Raw genomic sequence first — 18,296 nt, forward strand, 5'->3', positions numbered from 1 at the left:
AGATGGTATTCTTTGTTAGGTTAGCCTCTGGAAATTTGGCAAATGCAGTCTGCCCCACACAAGTGCAACAACAGTCCAGCTCCCCCTACTCTCTGTCCAGGCAGACTACCGTATCTGTTATTTCATACGTAATTAGAAATACACATCCAAGTCGGAAGATGGCAACTGAGAATATATCATGGAGACATAGATTAGTTGTAGTGTATTTTATCTTATTAGTTATCTTTATTTACGGTACTTGTTTATGTATTAGAAACTTTATATTAGAACTTTATTTTACAGTTGTCAAGGCCAGTGGCTAGCACAACAAATATATTGTTGTTTATCATGATTAGTTAGAAGTGGGGCAGAGAGTACCCTATATTCTTACTTCACCTATGGAGACACTTTTGAGAGCTGTTTAGTATAAATGTTCACTACTTGTGCAAAGCAAATGACAATACAGAGCTGTCGTATGGACTGTTAAAATTATCTCACTATATTCTTCTGCACAGGGTGAAAGCATAAACAAGTCAGCAACAACACCTAATCAAATCTATTAATCTCAAAACCGCAAAAACAAACAAATGAACAATATGATTTTCAAAGTTTCCAGGGATCTAAAACAGCAGTGGGGAACACCCCAGTCTGTGAACCAAATCAGCCCAGCAAAGATCGTACGGTTTGTCGTCAAATGCTTTTTCTCCCAAAGCACAGTCACCTGATCCACACCTGACACCATATGGGTAATATGAGTCACCATATGGATGTATAGGAAAAACCAGGAACCTTAAAGTGCTCTCTCTATTGTTCCTTGTGTTGCGTTGATTTCCACTTTCAATCCTCATTGCCCAACCTACACAGAGCACGTGGAAGATGTCAGAGTTCATTTCCATCACAAGTATGAACCATGGCAAAAAGGCAGAAGTAGGGAACTCTGTGTTTATACACAGCTTGGACAATGTCTCATAGTGATGAAGAGCAAATTAGCCATTCATACTTCAAGGGAAAGGAAATATAAATACCTATATAACCAAATCTGTTTCTAAATTGAAAGGAGGAGGGAACCAACCCCCCCATGTATTCTTCCTAGGTTATCACTGAGTATCTACTATGTCAGATGGACACACAGGTAACAACATATATATCCTTATTTTAAAAGGCTGGAAATCAGATATAAAAGGCCCTCTGATTTCTGGCATTTACCACAAGGAAGCTGTCACTAGTGGATTCACATAAGTGACACCTGTGAATCATGAAGCAAAACGCATACAGTATATGGTCGGAGCACAAAATGTTATTTCAAAGTCATCCTTGATAGCTCTGATTGACCAAGAAATACAAAGAGTCAGAACAAGATGACAAGCATTCCTATTGCTGAAAGAAAGATTGTTTGTGTTCACCAAAGTGCTTAACTACCTACAGCTCATCATTATGTAAATAAATTCTGTTTCTATAGTTTTGCCAAGGTCAGTGTCAACTTGCTTAGGTTACCTTTGATATAAATGCCTATCACACAGCATAAAATGCCAAGGGCAGCACTTTGAAAACCCAATTCATCCAAAAACCATTGAGTGAATTTAGCTATAGATCCCTTCTTCGTTTTAAATTCTCCTATTTTTTATGTCTGAACTTCAGTATTTCTTCTGAGAGAAGAAAGAACAATTTATACATTAATAGCGACCGAAAGTACATCAAATGAAAGTAGCAACCGAATGTACATCAAATATAGCTTCTCTCCAGATTACACAAAGCAACCTGTCCACCATAAAACAGAAGAGATAAACAGCTATTGTAGGGACAAATCCCAGGCACTGGGAAGGAAGATATCACCAACTGCACTCACTACACGCAACTGCACAGGGCACAACTGATTGTGATGTAATCATTATGTCAACTCAGTTTGAAAGAGAACAATTTCTAGGTGAAAAACACATCAGGGTTTTTCCATTTTCAAGTATAAATACTGTAACTCTGTAAAACATTTCCCTACAATCTGTAAAAAAACAAAAGCACACAAATATATTTAAAATAATAAATATATGGAAGCCACTTACCACGTAACACAGTGAGTCTTGTGGACACACTTATTTCTCCAACACTGTTGGAAGCAACACATTCATAAATAGCTTCATCTCGTGGAGTCCGTAGCGGTTGTATTCTGAGAACGGATCCAGATCCATCATCAAACTCTATTACCTATTGAAGGAAACAGGAGCTGTCACAGGTGTTGTTACAAATACCTGCCTCTCCACTAAGCCTGGGTATTTAATACATAATCTCACTAGTCTAAATTCTTCTAACATGGATATCAATGATTGATTTCATACAAGTGGAAAGGAGCAGATTAAAGAGTCATTCATATTTCTTGGCCCTAAGTAAAGGGGCTAAAATGCAAAAGATAATGCAGTTCTCAAATTTTAAATCACTATAAAACTCTCTGGCCAAATTGTCATTAATTTGAAAAGCAACATAAATAAGCAGTGATGTGAGCCATGTGAAGATCACCTAGCCATGGCCATGGCATGCATAGTTACCGTGACCAAATGACTGCAGGGTACTGCAGCAAAAAAATAGCTGCATCACTCACATGCATATGGGGTTGGCTGGCAGCTATAATACAAAAAAGCACAACCTCCAAGGCCAGCTCAGCCATCTTCCCCAGAGAGTTTGTTTTTGTGGCTCTACAGTCTATTCCAGGCCTCCAACACTCAGAAGACATATATTTCATGTTTAAAATGGTAAGCAAGAATTAATGGATGCCTTTACAGATCATCCTCACCCAGGGACACTGAAAGGGTGTGAAACTGTGAGCATGCTGGTGTATTTTGGGTCTGTGACTGACTACAACCACATGGCAGATGAAAAATTGAATCTGGGAAACAAATGCTCATCTAAGACCACATCGACAAGTTATTTCATGACCTCAACCTTATTGGCCGTGCAGTAATTGTCCAGTGCTTTAAAAGTGCTTGTTTAGTTTGTTTGTAAAATAACTGTATACTTCAATTTCATAAAAAAGTCAAAGAAGTTTAGAAAAAGTAAAATGTAGTAAGAACAACGCAAAACAACACAGAGATCACCGGGTATCTATTAAGTAGCATGTTTTCTTAATTTTCTGCATAAGCCTGGTGGAAAAAAGAGAGGCTTCAGCAAATGCTTTTAAGTCCATACAGAAAGTGCCTGTATGCAATGCTCTACTGGAAGCGTTTACAATGGGAGCGAGCTAACACTGAAAGCTTGGTTTTATGTTGAAGTCAAATGTGCTCACCAACTCAGGAGACAACCAGCAATGCTCCAACCAATGATTTCAGTGACTGAGCTGGGATATAAGAGCCAAGGTGGTCCCTAAGGCATCCTAGACCTAAGGCGTTCAGGGTTTTAAAAATTAATATAAGGACCATGAACTTAGCTCGGTTCACTAACACCTGTTGAAATTTGCATGGGAAGCAGGAATCCCCTTACTACCCCCATACGCAGGGCTGCAACTGCAGTGGTTGAATAAGGATAGTTTAACTCCATGGAGATTTCAGGGAATTTGCTGGCTTCTCTTGCCACCTTTTAAACAAACACAGATAGAGCCATATTCCCTGTTCCTAACTTCTAGAAAACTAGGATAAATGGCAAGTTTGCCCCTGCCCTGAAATTCACTCAAGATGGAAGGGGAATCCATCCAAACTTAAACAAATGTGTGCTAAAAGCCTGTTCAAAAGAGTCAATTTAAGCTCTCCTGGGGTAATAAATAATGGATGATATCTTTTTTAGCCTTTCATATACATTTCAGTTTACTGGGGAAAAAAATGCATTCTTCCCTAGACTTTGATCTGCATTTGTAAAAATTGGAAATCAGAAATTGAACAGCCACTGAAGCCTAATACAAGAGGCACTTCAATACTTAAAGGATCATGGGAAGGAAAGAGTTTGACTCACAGATCATGTACACTTCACTTCTTCATATAATGCTTGTCTAGTTCCCTGTTTCATACAATCCCTGCATAGTTTATATGTCTGTGGTGTATGTGAATTAATCTTGGGGAACATGCAGCCTCCCACAGAAAGCAGCTAAAATGTTCAGATATTTTCTGGAATAGGCAAGGAAGCATAGGTAGATTGTGGGTTGCAAGATGGGAGGAAAGGATGGAGAGAAACCTCTTCTTCACCTTACTCCTCTTATTCTGCGTTGGGGTTGCAATAAAAACATAGCAAAAGCAATATAAACAAACTTAATTATTTTGCAGAGTTATACTTCTAGATCTATATTTTCCTAGACTAATGTTGTGCTATATATCAGCTGGGACTAATAAAGCATTATATGCTGCGATATAATAAAGCATTATATGCTGCCCAGGGCACAACAAATGCTTAGTAAGGCAGGCAGGCCCATACTGCAATTACAGCACCTTGGGTAGCTCCAAACAAGCAATTTGCTCCAACAAGCTCTGGAACCCAACAATTTGGTTGGTGTGAGTAGGACTCCTGACACAGAAGTGAGTAATTAAGTTCTTGCTTAACCACTCCTATTGAATATGTATTACCACATTCTGAATCTGTTGATATTGTGAAGCACACGTATCCAAGGAAGTCAGTGTGATGTCCTCCATCTGTTGATGGACCACAACTACAACTTCTATTAGCCCCAGCCAGAACCTTTAGTTACCAGGAATGATGGGACCCCAAAACCAACAACACATAAGTTTATGTGCTTTGCCTCAACACTTCTATACCATTTGAGCCTTGTAACAACCAGGGAAAACTCCAGATTATTATTTGAGGTTAACATGTATATAGAACATTCATCATGTCTATGAACAGAGGAGTGGGAAGGGCTGAAGGCCAACTGCAGTTCTTTGCCACACACACTGGCCCAAAACAGTTATGAATGCAAACTAAAATGATATAACAAACATATTTGTCCCTAACCTGGTTTGCTTACAGAAGTTCCAACAACACAAGTATCAGTAACAACAACAAACAAGTATTAAAATGTGTGAAGCAGATAACATCTAGCTTTCACACAGCTGTCAATGTTGGGGTTCAGTTCTTTTTCATCTCGGGAAACTGATTAAAAGAAAAACTTAAGAAGAAAGGCAGTGGAGAATACTTATTCAGATATATCATATACACGTCCATAAAAAAAGAAAGAAAGAAAGAAAGAAAGAAAGAAAGAAAGAAAGAAAGAAAGAAAGGAAGGTATTTTCTGTTCCTTTAAAGTAATAATAATCAGGACTAAAACTGAAACTTGTGATTTACACATGAATCTAAAGCTTGGGTGCAAGGAGAGCGAAATAAGTGGTTCTCAGCAATGTATGTAAGAAAATTTGCAGCAAGAGCTTCCTTTGGGATGACGTCATTAAAGTCAGCAAAGAGGGAGAAGAAAGGGAAGCAGAGAATTATAGCAATGTGGAGCAATAATTCAATAATCCCTCACTTGTTTCTTATGCAGCATTAGGCTGCCATATTGACCAGGAATATGATAAACCATATCATATAATTTAAACAATATGATTCAACCCCACAAGAGGCCATGATGGCCACCAACTTTGATGGCTTAGAGAGGATAAAAGGATTCGAAAACCCATAGAAGATAAGGCAATCAATGACTACCAATAATGAAAATGGTCCTCCTCTTAATGGCAGAGGCAGTATACTTCTGAATTCTGGTTGGTGGAAACAACAGGAGCAAGGGTGCTGTGGTGGTCCTGCTTTCAGGTTTCCGATAGGCATCCAGTTGGCTGTGACAACAAGATGCTGGACTAAATAGGCCAGTCACCTGATCTCAGCAGGATCTCACTATGTTCTTAAGATGCTATAACCTACTATCTACCATGCTTCTATTTATGATTTATGATTGCTTTTGTCCACATTATTGCTTGAGTATTCATTTCCTCCCACCAACCTGTAAACAACAAAGAACTTCCCAAATACTGATACAAAACATAAAATCTGAGTATGCCGGACCAATATACAGGCCATTAGCGTACATGCAGACGATGGAAGGGGATCAGCAGCAGCAAGGGGCTTTGGGGCACAGTGTACCATGCATGGGGGGGGAGGTAAGACTGCAGAAAAGAACCACAATGCCATCCCCAAATTGGCACACTATTCCTAACATTGTGATTTTATTGCTTCTGTGATGCTGATTCCCACTGCTGTTCATAAACCCATTACATTAACCACTACCCTTCTGAGTTCTTAACCTGACTTGAATATTTTTTTGCAGTGTTTTCCCAAAATCATACTTCTAACTCTTCAGCAAAATCCACCACAGATGACATTGGGAACTGGATTTCTGCCTTCCACCGCACAGGTCATTGAGAAGCACAGCATAGCCAACCCAAGCAAGCGGAATACAAAAGAAGAATGCAGAGTAGGGATTAAAAAATAAATAAATTCATAGCACATCTCACTCTCAGTCTGGTCAGAGGTTATGTGGAGAACTGTTATAAACTGAACTGGAATTTCTCTTTAGGGAGAGATCCAAAAATGTGTGTGGGGAGGTTGTTTTTGTTTTCTTCCGGTACACCAATGTAAGCATCAATGCCGCAGTTCTAATATGATAACTGTTCAAAAGAAATAGGGAATAATCAGGCGGTATTAAAGTAAATGTTTTTCAGAGGAACAGAACAATGGACCTAATACCTCAAATCTCTGATTGCTGACTTTCTTGCCCTTTTTGTTCCAGACAATCTTAGGTCTCGGGTCTCCCGTAGCTTGGCAGATGAATGATGCGACTCCCCCAGAGACTCCTATCTGGTCAACGGGTGTTCTTGTAAACTTTGGTGGTGCTAAAAAAGAAAAAGAAAAAACAGCAAAATAAATCTAAGCAAGAAATATCCAAAAGAGCGTGTCAAGCTGTCAAAAGAACTAAAATAGAAATCTGTTGTTTCTCTAAAAACAGTATTAACCCTTAAAGCAAGGGAAATTAAAGCTGGCATGTAGCTGGATACATTAAAATATTCCAGCACAGAAGGCACTGCCAGGTAGGAATTAATGTGTGCATGCTGTGTGCATGCAGATCACTGCATGTGATCATCTCATATACAGTGTACATTGGGGTGGGAACTGGGTGTCCTGCAGATGTTGTTGGACTACATCTCCCATTAACCCTGACCACAAACCCTCCCTTTAGCCATACCGAAAGGGAGACCAAATCTAACAACATTTATAGGACCATGGGTTCCCCTTCCTTAATGCACATGAAGTAGGATACTGTGTCCAATTGTGCCTGTATAGTTGGAAATTTACACAAATGTAAAATCAGCACACCGTATGATTTTTACAGATGTAAAGCATTCCTACACTTGAGTTTCTTCTATGCAGAAATCCTTACATAGAACCACAGACATCTAGAGCTGGAAGGGACCACGAGCACCATCTCGTCCAACTGCCTGCAATCTTTTGCCCAACTTGGGGCTCCAACACAAGACCCTGAAATTAAAGTCTCATGCTCTACCGACTAAGCTATCCAGCAGTGTTAAGCTGCCCCTAAGAGATTTTAACACATATCTATATTAACAAGGAAAAGAGCAAATATATAAGAAGACGTATTTATTTCACCATTGTAACATTTTAAATTTCATAAGAATTCAAATGTCTTCTCTGTACAAAACAGACTGTAGAGCAAGCAATTTCAATCACCAAAGCCTTCTCATATCCAAATTACTGCATGCTATTGCATGTACAAAGACACCAGTAGAAGCTATTATGAAAAGAATATGTGTTCATAAACAGAGTACAAAGCCTAAAGTTTATATCTTCCTCTTTAAAATAAGTATGCACTTAAACATGTAATGCTGAAGTGAGGGACATGTTTTTCTGTCTAGGGCCACATTTCCTTAAGGTTATCTGTTAGGAGTTGCATTGCACTGCCATTCTCTACCCCCTGACACACCAGGGCCAAATTTAGGTTTGATGAGGCCCTAAGCTACTGGAGGTAATGGGGCCCTTTATATGCCCAGCGGTCCTTTGTCAACAACAAATTGTCGCTGCTTTTTGTGTTGAATATATGCTACATGGTAATTTATGGACCTAATAGGTATATAAATCCATTTGCACATACCAAATTATGTATTTTGTCAAAGTAATTGTTGAACTGAAATACAATTAAGTAGTATATTAATATTAATATTAATAATATTAATATTATGTTTCCTTTTAAAAAAAATTGGGGCCCCAAGAGAGTGTGGCACTAAGATATAGCTTGTTTAGCTTATACATAAATCTGGCACTGGACACACCCATATCTCTCACCTCCACCTATAATTCTTGTCAGTGGTCTGACGCAATCACTCGCAGTTGGAGGCTCACATATGTCCCTATGGTCACTAGCCGCCCAACCAGAACTGTTGAAACAGAACTGTTCAATGAATATAATTCTCAATAGTTTCGCCCATAACTGACCAAACATAGTGAAAAAAGAAAACTGGCAGGCAAGGTGGAAGTACTGATAAGAGTGTTTACAGATGAAGAACAGAACAAAGCATGTAAGAGGCAGTAGAATCCATATGATATACAACCTAAGGCCTAGCCATTATGCATGCTTGCATCTAGCAGGTCCTGAAAATTCATAATAAAGACCACTTGCCAAAACTGCCTTCCCTGATGGTTTCAGATGCATGTGATTCTATCTGCAATGTAAATGATGGGCAATCCTTGGGCAGCTCAAAAGTAGTGGCTCTAGAATTCCCATGTATTTTGCTCTCTGTTGCAGCCTTCTGTTTCCTTACACCTAATATGCCAAGAAGGTTGATGTTCCAAATGGAAACTCTCATGAAGACCTACCTTCATACAGGATTAAAAGGTAAAATGCTTATTCATTGGTATGGCTCCAAAATGTGATTTATCACACCTGCTCGCTCTCTCGCTCTCTCACCCCCCCATAAGCTACCATAGAGAGTACAAGAAACGGGGAGAGAGGGATAGACACCCCCTGTCAATCAAACAAAAGCTGGGAGAGGGAGCGAGAAAGAAATAGAAAACAGTACAATCCATTATCTTTGAGAAATAGCAAGAAGGGGGATCATTCCCCCCTTACTCTGAGCACTAAAAAGTATTTTGTTCCTGTGTTTGAATATACAGTTTCATGGAAGGCTACGAGCAGGAAATCATCTGAGATGTTTAATAATTTAATGAGATCTTTGAGAGAAAAAATCCAGTGATCGGAACCTGAGTTAACTGAAGCTCTCGGTTAACCCTGAGGCCAAATATGCCCTCTGACAAAAAGACTGTTGCACTGATATCTAACTAGGGCATGAAGATGTATGTGCTGACGAGTCCTTGAAGACAACTGCTGCAGTCTTTTCTGCTGCAGAACTGGTCAGCCTTTCAAAATCCTTTTTTTTCCGACTTCCGGTTCGGCGCCAGCGCTAATGGCTGCTCTCTCTCCGAGCTCCGGAGAGAGGACGGCTCTGCGAGTTCGGGTCTGACCCGCTTCGGCAAGCGGGGGACCCCTAAAATCACAGGAACAGATCCTGTGAACAAGGAGATTCGGTGGGCACCCGAAGCGCCCCCTCTTTACCGCAGAAAGAGCCTTTTTAAAGGCTCCGGAACGACAACGGGGGAGCGCGGTGCTGAGAATCGCTACCCAGCCCGCAGAGTGAAGCCGCGTCGCCATTAGTGGAGAGCGCCGATTCCCTTCCTGAATAATCTGGACAAAAAAGACCCGTGAGTAAGACTGAACCTCTATTCGAATTAAAACTACCTGAAATTAGGCTGAAAACGGGAAAGGCAAAAATTAAGGAAGTCTGCCTTCCCCCGACTGCATGATAATCAAAGCAACGAAAGTTACTAAGCTGCATCCGTAAGGGAAAATCGTTTTTAAATGCTTGAACCCGACATTTGGACTTTGACTATCCCCTCCAGCTTGCAGGGCAGAGGGGAGGAAAAAGTGACTTTATAAGCTGCATGACTAATTTAAAGGAAAAGGAAACTTTCTGCAGCCTCCAACCTGGTACGAACTGCTCATAAAACAAAGGAACACTGAACTGACTTCAGATTCCTGTGAAAGCAACAAAGTGGAAGCTTTATTGTTTATTTGTTACAAAGTTTTGGGACTTTGTGGATACATTATATCAGGGAAGGCCGGGACTCTATTTACTGGGAAAGTGTTGCATTATACTTATAGAAGCCTCCTGATAAATTTGCTTTTTAACACTCTTTATTTCGGTTTGCGGACATTCTGATTTGCTCCCTCTAGAGGGTAAACTAAAAGTTGCTACGCTTTGGGACAGTGGAATTTTCTTAGGAGAAGGCTCTTGTGGGAAACGACCTTGGGATATGAGTGGCCCAGCAGACGAGATAAGCACGAGAGCCAAGACAAGGCAATATCAACAACAGCTGCAGCAACACAAGAAAAGAGGCTCGATCTCAGGAACAACTTCTACAGTGACAACAGGACAAGAAAGAGGTACAGCAGTCTCCATGGATGCAGTATCGCAAGCCCTTCTTAAGATAAATCAATCCCTGGAGAATTTAACAAAGCAAACGGCAGAGAACACTAAGAAATTGACAGAGAACTCACAGAAATTGACAGACTTGACAGCAAGACTTGATTTGAATACAGAATCTATAAATAAGCTTACGCAAGAGAACTCTGCCACACGTCAAATTGCGGAGGAAGCCAGAACTATTGCTGGAGAGACTCAGGAAAAATTAGAACCGATTGCCAGGAAGGTCTATGACCACGATGCAACTCTGGCATTGTGGGAACTACAAAGAAAAGAAAGGAATCTGAAATTACGATCAATTCCAGAGGACGAAGGAGACAATCTCACGGACTTTTTAACGAAGGAGTTTGCTGATGCTTGGGAAGACTTAGAGGAAGAAGAAATCAAAATCACAACGGCATTCAGACTGGGCAGAAGACAGAATAGAAAGGTACCGAGAGACTGCTTGATCACCTTGAGATCGAAGGAGGAAAGAGACAAAATATTAAGACTGCATTTTGAAAAGGCCTTACAAATTGGGAATTCACCGATACAGATCTTTAAAGATATCCCTAAACATATTCTGGACTTGAGAGCTTCTTATAAGGACCTGGTTTACCTGCTCAAGAAGAACAACATTCGTTTTAGGTGGGAATTCCCACAGGGACTGTCCTTTGACTATAGGGGGAAGAAGGTGAAAATAAAGACGACACAGGATAAAGACAGCTTCCTGCATAAAAATCAAGAAGATCTACAGAAAGGAACTGTAGACCCAATTGCTGAGCAAAGGAGTGTAATAGATATCTTGAACCTCTCATTTGGACAGAACCTTCCACCACCAACAGAGGAGGAACAACAATTGGGAGCAGTTGGAGGAATACCAGAAAAATAACAAGATGGCCCTGCAATTCCTTAGCTGGAATTGTAATGGGATGAACATGCCTTTGAAGAGACGACAAGTATTCCACATTTTGTACAGAGAACAACTGGACGTGATTTGTTTACAGGAAACTCACATAACCAGAGCCCACAGGAGACTGCTTATGAATAAAAAATTGGGACAAGAATTTATCTCGTCGGACAAAGTGAAAAAAAGAGGAGTTGTGATTTATGTAAAAGAGAAGTGGGCCCCAAAAATGATTTTTAAAGATGAAGAAGGAAGATATTTAGCGGTGGAGATTCAAGCACAAGGAGAAAAATTTTTGATAATTGGGATTTATGCACCAAATGAAGGTAAAGCAGAATTCTTCAAAAAACTTCATGAAACCCTGATGGACTATTTGGAATATAACATGATAATCATGGGAGATATGAATGGTGTAGTTTCTACAAACATGGACAAGACACAAAGACTGATACTCACTAAAGAAGGGAGACTCCCGAAGACTTTTTTTGAAATGACTGAAAATATGGACTTAATAGACATTTGGAGAACAAGGAACCCTCTTGAAAGAGAGGGAACCTTTTTCTCCCAAGCAAAGATGACCTGGACCAGAATCGACCAAATCTGGATTACTAGTGGAATGGCTCCGAAGATTAAGAAGGTAGAAATCTGCCCAAAAACCTGCTCCGACCATAACGCCGTGAAGATAGAAATGAAACTTACAACAACTGGTCAGTTTAGATGGAGAATGAATGACACCCTGTTTCGAGATAGAGAGTTCCACTTGAAGGCCCAAAAAACCTTAAAGGACTATTTTGAAATCAATCTAAGGGGCGATGTGGAAAGAAGAGTGATCTGGGACGCAAGTAAAGCTGTGATGCGAGGGTTTTTGATTCAACAAAACTCAATAAAGAAGAGAAAGCAGAAGGAGAAAAGAGAAAAAATTTTGGAAAAGATAAAAGAAGGAGAGAAAAAATTAAGGTCAAAACCAAAGTCCCAGGAGATTTTGAGGGAGATTAAATTGTATCAAACACAATATATGGAATTGATGAACCAAGAGATAGAGTGGAAAATAAAGCAAATGAGACAAAAGACATTTGAGTCGGCAGACAAATGTGGCAAACTCTTGGCATGGCAACTCAAGAAAAGACAGAAATTAAATACAGTTTCAAGTTTGGAAGTGGATGGAAGGACCATATCTAAACCAAATGAGATAAGAAACTGTTTTGTGAGTTATTTCAAAAAACTTTATTCCCAAGGATTACAAAATGAAGAAGACATAGATAAATTCCTTAATAAACATGGATTACAAAAAATCTCTCCTCAAAGTAAGGTGGATCTAAACCAGAGAATAACAGAACAAGAGATAGAGGGTGCCATTCAGGACATGCAATTGGGCAAATCTCCAGGGCCAGATGGACTGACTTCCAGATATTACAAATCGTTAAAGGAATGGTTGATACAACCGTTAAAGGATGTCTGTAATGAGATCTTAGAGGGAAAAAAGGCACCTGAATCGTGGAAAGAAGCATATATTTCGCTCATACCAAAGACAGAGACTGAAAAGACTCAATTGAAGAACTACCGCCCAATCTCGTTACTCAATGTGGATTACAAAATTTTTGCAGACATTTTAGCAAAAAGATTCAAAAGAGTATTGATGGAAAAGATTCATAGAGACCAAGCAGGCTTTCTCCCAAAGAGACACCTCTCAGACAATGTTAGGAATATAATAGACATTTTGGAAAAGTTAGAGGTGAACATAAATACTAAAGCAGTTTTGATATTTGTGGATGCGGAGAAAGCCTTTGACAACATTTCTTGGAGTTTTATGAAAAAGAACCTTCATGGGATGGGGGTAGGACAAGGTTTTGAGAATGGTATGGGTGCAATATATTCCGAACAAAAAGCTAAGTTGATTGTAAACAATGTAATAACTGAGGAACTTAAGATAGAAAAAGGAACACGACAGGGGTGCCCAATTTCCCCATTGCTTTTTATTTCGGTCCTGGAGGTGTTGCTGAACATGATTAGAGAGGACCAGCAAGTTAAAGGTGTACAGGTCGGAGCAAAACATTACAAGTTAAGGGCTTTCGCAGATGACTTAGTTCTGACTTTACAAGAGCCATACACTAGCACGAAAAAGGTGTTGGAGATAATTCAACAATTTGGCCAGGTAGCTGGATTTAAATTGAATAAACAAAAAACTAAAGTCTTAGGGAAAAACCTGACAGATATGGAGAAGAATAAGTTTCAAGAAGAGACGGGTTTGATGGTGGTTAAGAAGGTGAAATACCTAGGGGTTAATTTAACATCTAAAAATTTGAATTTATATAAGGACAATTATGAAAAATGTTGGTTAGAAATTAAAAAAGACTTAGAAATATGGTCAAATTTGAGATTATCAATGTTAGGCCGAATTGCAGTAATTAAGATGAATGTATTGCCTAGAATGTTATTTTTGTTTCAAACTTTGCAGATTATTGACAAGATGGACTGTTTCAAGAGGTGGCAGAAAGATATTGCGAAATTTGTCTGGCAGGGCAAAAAGCCCAGAATAAAATATAAAATATTAACAGATGCAAGAGAAAGAGGGGGATTTGCCCTGCCGGACTTAAAATTGTACTATGAGGCAGCAGCATTCTGCTGGCTGAAAGAGTGGATGCTCCTCGAGAATACAGATATCTTGGACTTAGAAGGTTTCAATAACGCATTCGGTTGGCATGCATATTTATGGTATGACAAAATCAAAGTGCATAGTGCCTTTAAAAATCACATTGTAAGGAAAGCGTTGTTCAATGTTTGGATGAGATATAAAGACCTGTTGGAAAACAAAACCCCTAGATGGTTGTCACCCTTAGAGGCGAAGGCCCATAAGAAAGTTAATATGGAGGTCGGATGGCCAAAGTATTGTGAGATTTTAGAACAGGATGGAGAGAAACTGAAATTAAAGAGCCATGAAAAACTAAAACCCAAAGTACAAGATTGGCTCCACTATTATCAAATAACGGAGGTTTTTAAACAAGACAGGAAAATTGGCTTCCAGGTGGAAAAATCAAAACTCGAGACAGAACTGCTAGAACCCAATACTAAGAATTTGTCAAGAATGTATAACTTGCTGTTGAAATGGAACACACAAGATGAAATAGTTAAATCAGCTATGATTAAGTGGGCACAGGACATTGGTCATAATATTATGTCTGCTGACTGGGAAAGATTGTGGAACACCGGAATTAAATTTACGGCATGTAGTGCCTTAAAGGAAAATGTGATGAAAATGGTATACAGGTGGTACATGACCCCAGTTAAGCTAGCAAAAATTTACCATTTGCCTGACAATAAATGCTGGAAATGTAAGGAAACTGAAGGTACTTTTTATCATCTTTGGTGGACATGCCCGAAGATTAAGGTCTTCTGGGAGATGATATATAATGAAATGAAAAAGGTATTTAAATATACCTTTCTTAAGAAACCAGAGGCCTTTCTCTTGGGCATTGTCGGCCAATTGGTGCAAAAAAAGGATAGAACTTTCTTTATGTACGCAACAACAGCAGCAAGAATACTGATCGCAAAGTATTGGAAGACACAAGATCTACCCACCGTGGAAGAATGGCAGATGAAAGTGATTGACTATATGACATTGGCGGAAATGACGAGCAGAATTCGAGACCAGGGAAAGGAGACTGCGGAAGAAGATTGGAAGAAATTCAAGATTTATCTTAAGGACTACTATAAACTTGATGAAGTTTAGAATGTCGAGATTCCATAGAGAGAAAGGGTTGCAGTAATATAAGATTAGAATAAGAAAGGACTATGATGAATTAGAGTTGGAAAAAACATTTATAAGTTGCTATAAAATTTGGACATGAGGATGCAGAAAGGGGAGGTATGGGGAAGTCCGAGGAAAGAAGTTTATGAAATGACATTATGAAATTATACTTGTTTGTTTGTTTGTTTTCTTTTTTGTGTTTGTCTGTTATAAAAACTTTTGTAAAACTAATAAAAAATATTATAAAAAAAAAAAACAAAATCCTTTTTTTCCCAGAGAGAGAGAGAGAGAGAGAGAGGCAGTGAAAGGTTCAGTGAACCCAGTACAGAGCCTTTGAAGTCTTCTGGGTTAGCTTCCTCAATGGTCCAAAGGCTTCGTGGCTATCAAGAATCTACATGCTTTAGAAACATACACGTTCCTAAGACTTCCATTAACAAATTAATATTCGTTCTGTTTAAAGAAAACTGCAAAAAAGAATGAACAAAATCTACAGGGATGACTGAGTTGCTGAAAACTGTTGGCCTTAATAGGTGTTACCCAACTAGTGTTCAGAATCACCCAATGTTTATTAGTTTGTTTCTAAATGTTGCTATTGAACTGTTGGTGAAAATAGATTACCAAGGACAACGGACGAAGCAGACAAAGTAAAACTTCCTTTATTCATATTCCTTTTACCATTAACGCCAATAAACCATTTGCATGTTCTATTATTGATAGAAAATGCAACTAGTTTATAGTGCCAGATTATCATTTTCTTTCGTCTATACAGTGGTACCTCGGGTTAAGTACTTAATTCGTTCTGGAGGTCCATTCTTAACCTGAAACTGTTCTTAACCTGAAGCACCACTTTAGCTAATGGGGCCTGCCGCTGCCGCCACGCCACGGGAGCACGATTTCTGTTCTCATCCTGAAGCAAAGTTCTTAACCTGAAGCACTATTTCTGGGTTAGCAGAGTCTGTAACCTGAAGCGTCTGTAACCTGAAGCGAATGTAACCTGAGGTACCACTGTATATGGATGAATGAGCTACCTTCCAAATTGGCTTGTCAGAATTCTTTGTAAATTAAGGTATGCACATTCCTTCACAAATCGAATGGTCTAATAAAAGCTATCACATTACTATCAAGTCAATAGTCTCCAACTCACATATTAATGCATCACTCTCTTATCTATGGAGGTTGTTAATCATGTCGAATACAGATTATTGTGGTAGGAAATGGTGATAATTTCTGGACATTCAGCTACCAAGACTATTAATGGCACTCTATAGCACCATTCTGCTGATTAGCATGAGAGCAGTACCAGCTGAAAAATTGGCACACATTTTTAACCTTCTTTGAACACCGAAGTGCATTGGCATAGTTCATTAAGCAAAGTTTCATATCTGCGTGGGAAAATTCCAATACAATATATTCTGCCAAACAAAACGAGACAGAAGTTGCTTCCAGTAAATTAGTCACACAGCATATGCCCCTGAGTTGACCAGGTTGAACATCCAGCTGGGAGAGATAATGAACAAGTAAAGTTCAATGAAAATGGCAAACACTGTCCTTGTTTGTCTGATTTAATACAGACTTGTGGATGTCATAATATGCACGTCTACTACCAAACACACAACTAAGGCATTTTTAAATCCATTCATTCATTTAACATATAACATTGGCCAATATGACATATATTATTATTTTAAAAAACCTGAAAGGTAAGTTATTACTATTCCCATCATACAGAACTAAGGTTGGAGGCTGACACACAATGACCTATCTAGGCCACAGAGCAGAATCACCACGTGATTTAGTCTCTTTCCAGCTGACACTTCATACTAACTAATGGACTGCACCAGTTTTTGGACTAATAGATGGCAACCCACAGATAATTTTATTCAGAAACACATTTTTAAAAAATGAAACTTTACTTGCATCAGCCATCGGCCACAGCAATAAAACAGCGATATAATATACAAAGAATATAAATAAAAAGTCAATCATATAAAATACATTTTAGGTTTTTGAATCAATAGTCAAATAGTGGATCTTATTCTGATTGCCCCAGCTAAAAACCTTGCAACCTTTGCTGTCACCTGCTCATCTTGATCTGCCAAGAGAAAGGACACTGTGGCAGTGGTTGGGTGACCCGGAATGGACAATAAAAGAGGAGTGATAATCTCATTCCTCAAGCCTTTATAAAGAGTGCAAGCCAGAAGGGCATGCACCACCAATTCGGTACTGCCATCTCCACAGGGACATAAGTGTTTTTCGTGTGGAATCTGTTGGAATCATCTCTCAAGTACAGCCGAGGGCAATACATTCAATCTACAGAAACACATTTAGTGAGTTGTGTATTGTGCAAAGGGCAAGAGTGAGTTGCTGTGTAATGTTTGGCACTGTAGGGGTTCACCGCAAGTACTTAGAACCAGCCCAGGGGTAACTGAAAAGTGTGAGCGCTGTTAATGCATTACTCACACACATGACACTATTGTATTTGTCGTGTTAATTTATTTATTAGATTTCTATACCGCCCTTCATCACAAGATCTCAGGGTGGGTCACAAGATAAAAATACAAGAAAAAAGCACAAACAAATAGTTAAAACAAAAAGAACATGAATAAGGGCCTCAGTTGATGAACACAGAGTCTGGTTGGTGCATATATGGGAAGAGTCTGTCCTTGAGGTATCGTGGTCCATAACCCTTGGAGGAGGGTCATGCTTTTAGTCCTATCCTAGAATATCAGTTCTTGTTCCTCAGACAAATGCACTCTGGAGGAAGATGTGGAGGTAAATATATCCTGCACACAGAACCAAGAAGATTGTGGGCACACACTTGCTGAACTAGTGGTTCAGAGTAAGACATGATTGTATCAGTCCCGTTATGAAGGAGGGATAGGCATCAATAAAACTTAGATCGTGAACAACTGGTGTTTTTAAAGTCATTGATATGCCTATATATTGACAGACCTTATTATTTTTGTGCATTTTTATTGTGTTGTAAGTAAATAATAGCAATACCTATATTGTTAACAGCAACAACGACCGTTTGATTGTCACATGCATACAGTATTACATAAAATCATTATCAATTATCCTAGTTTTTATATTTTCTCCAAGACAAACTATTAAACATATGCAGCTCACTTGATGGATCTGGTTGCCCTTCGTTTCTTTTTAAAATAATTTTCATAGCAGACTCATTTACAGCATTCACTGCTAATTTACTCATTAATCATAATTTATCACATCAGTTATG

At 39.0% G+C, this 18,296-nt stretch overlaps 1 protein-coding gene across 26 annotated transcripts in view; it reads right to left on the reverse strand.

Annotated features, from left to right (window-relative positions):
* The window catches only part of PTPRD (protein tyrosine phosphatase receptor type D), a 1,176,641-nt gene that overhangs the window by 256,069 nt on the left and 902,276 nt on the right, over positions 1-18,296 (reverse strand). For all 26 annotated transcript variants that reach the window (XM_082204501.1, XM_082204490.1, XM_082204511.1 and 23 more), the window contains 2 exons: positions 6,619-6,764; positions 2,037-2,178 (listed from right to left, as the gene is read on the reverse strand). In XM_082204501.1, the coding sequence (XP_082060627.1) occupies positions 2,037-2,178; positions 6,619-6,764 (288 nt within the window). The remainder of the gene's footprint in view (positions 1-2,036; positions 2,179-6,618; positions 6,765-18,296) is intronic.

This window comes from Podarcis vaucheri (genome assembly GCF_965113315.1).
Source record: "Podarcis vaucheri genome assembly, chromosome: 17".
Classification (NCBI taxonomy): domain Eukaryota; kingdom Metazoa; phylum Chordata; class Lepidosauria; order Squamata; family Lacertidae; genus Podarcis; species Podarcis vaucheri.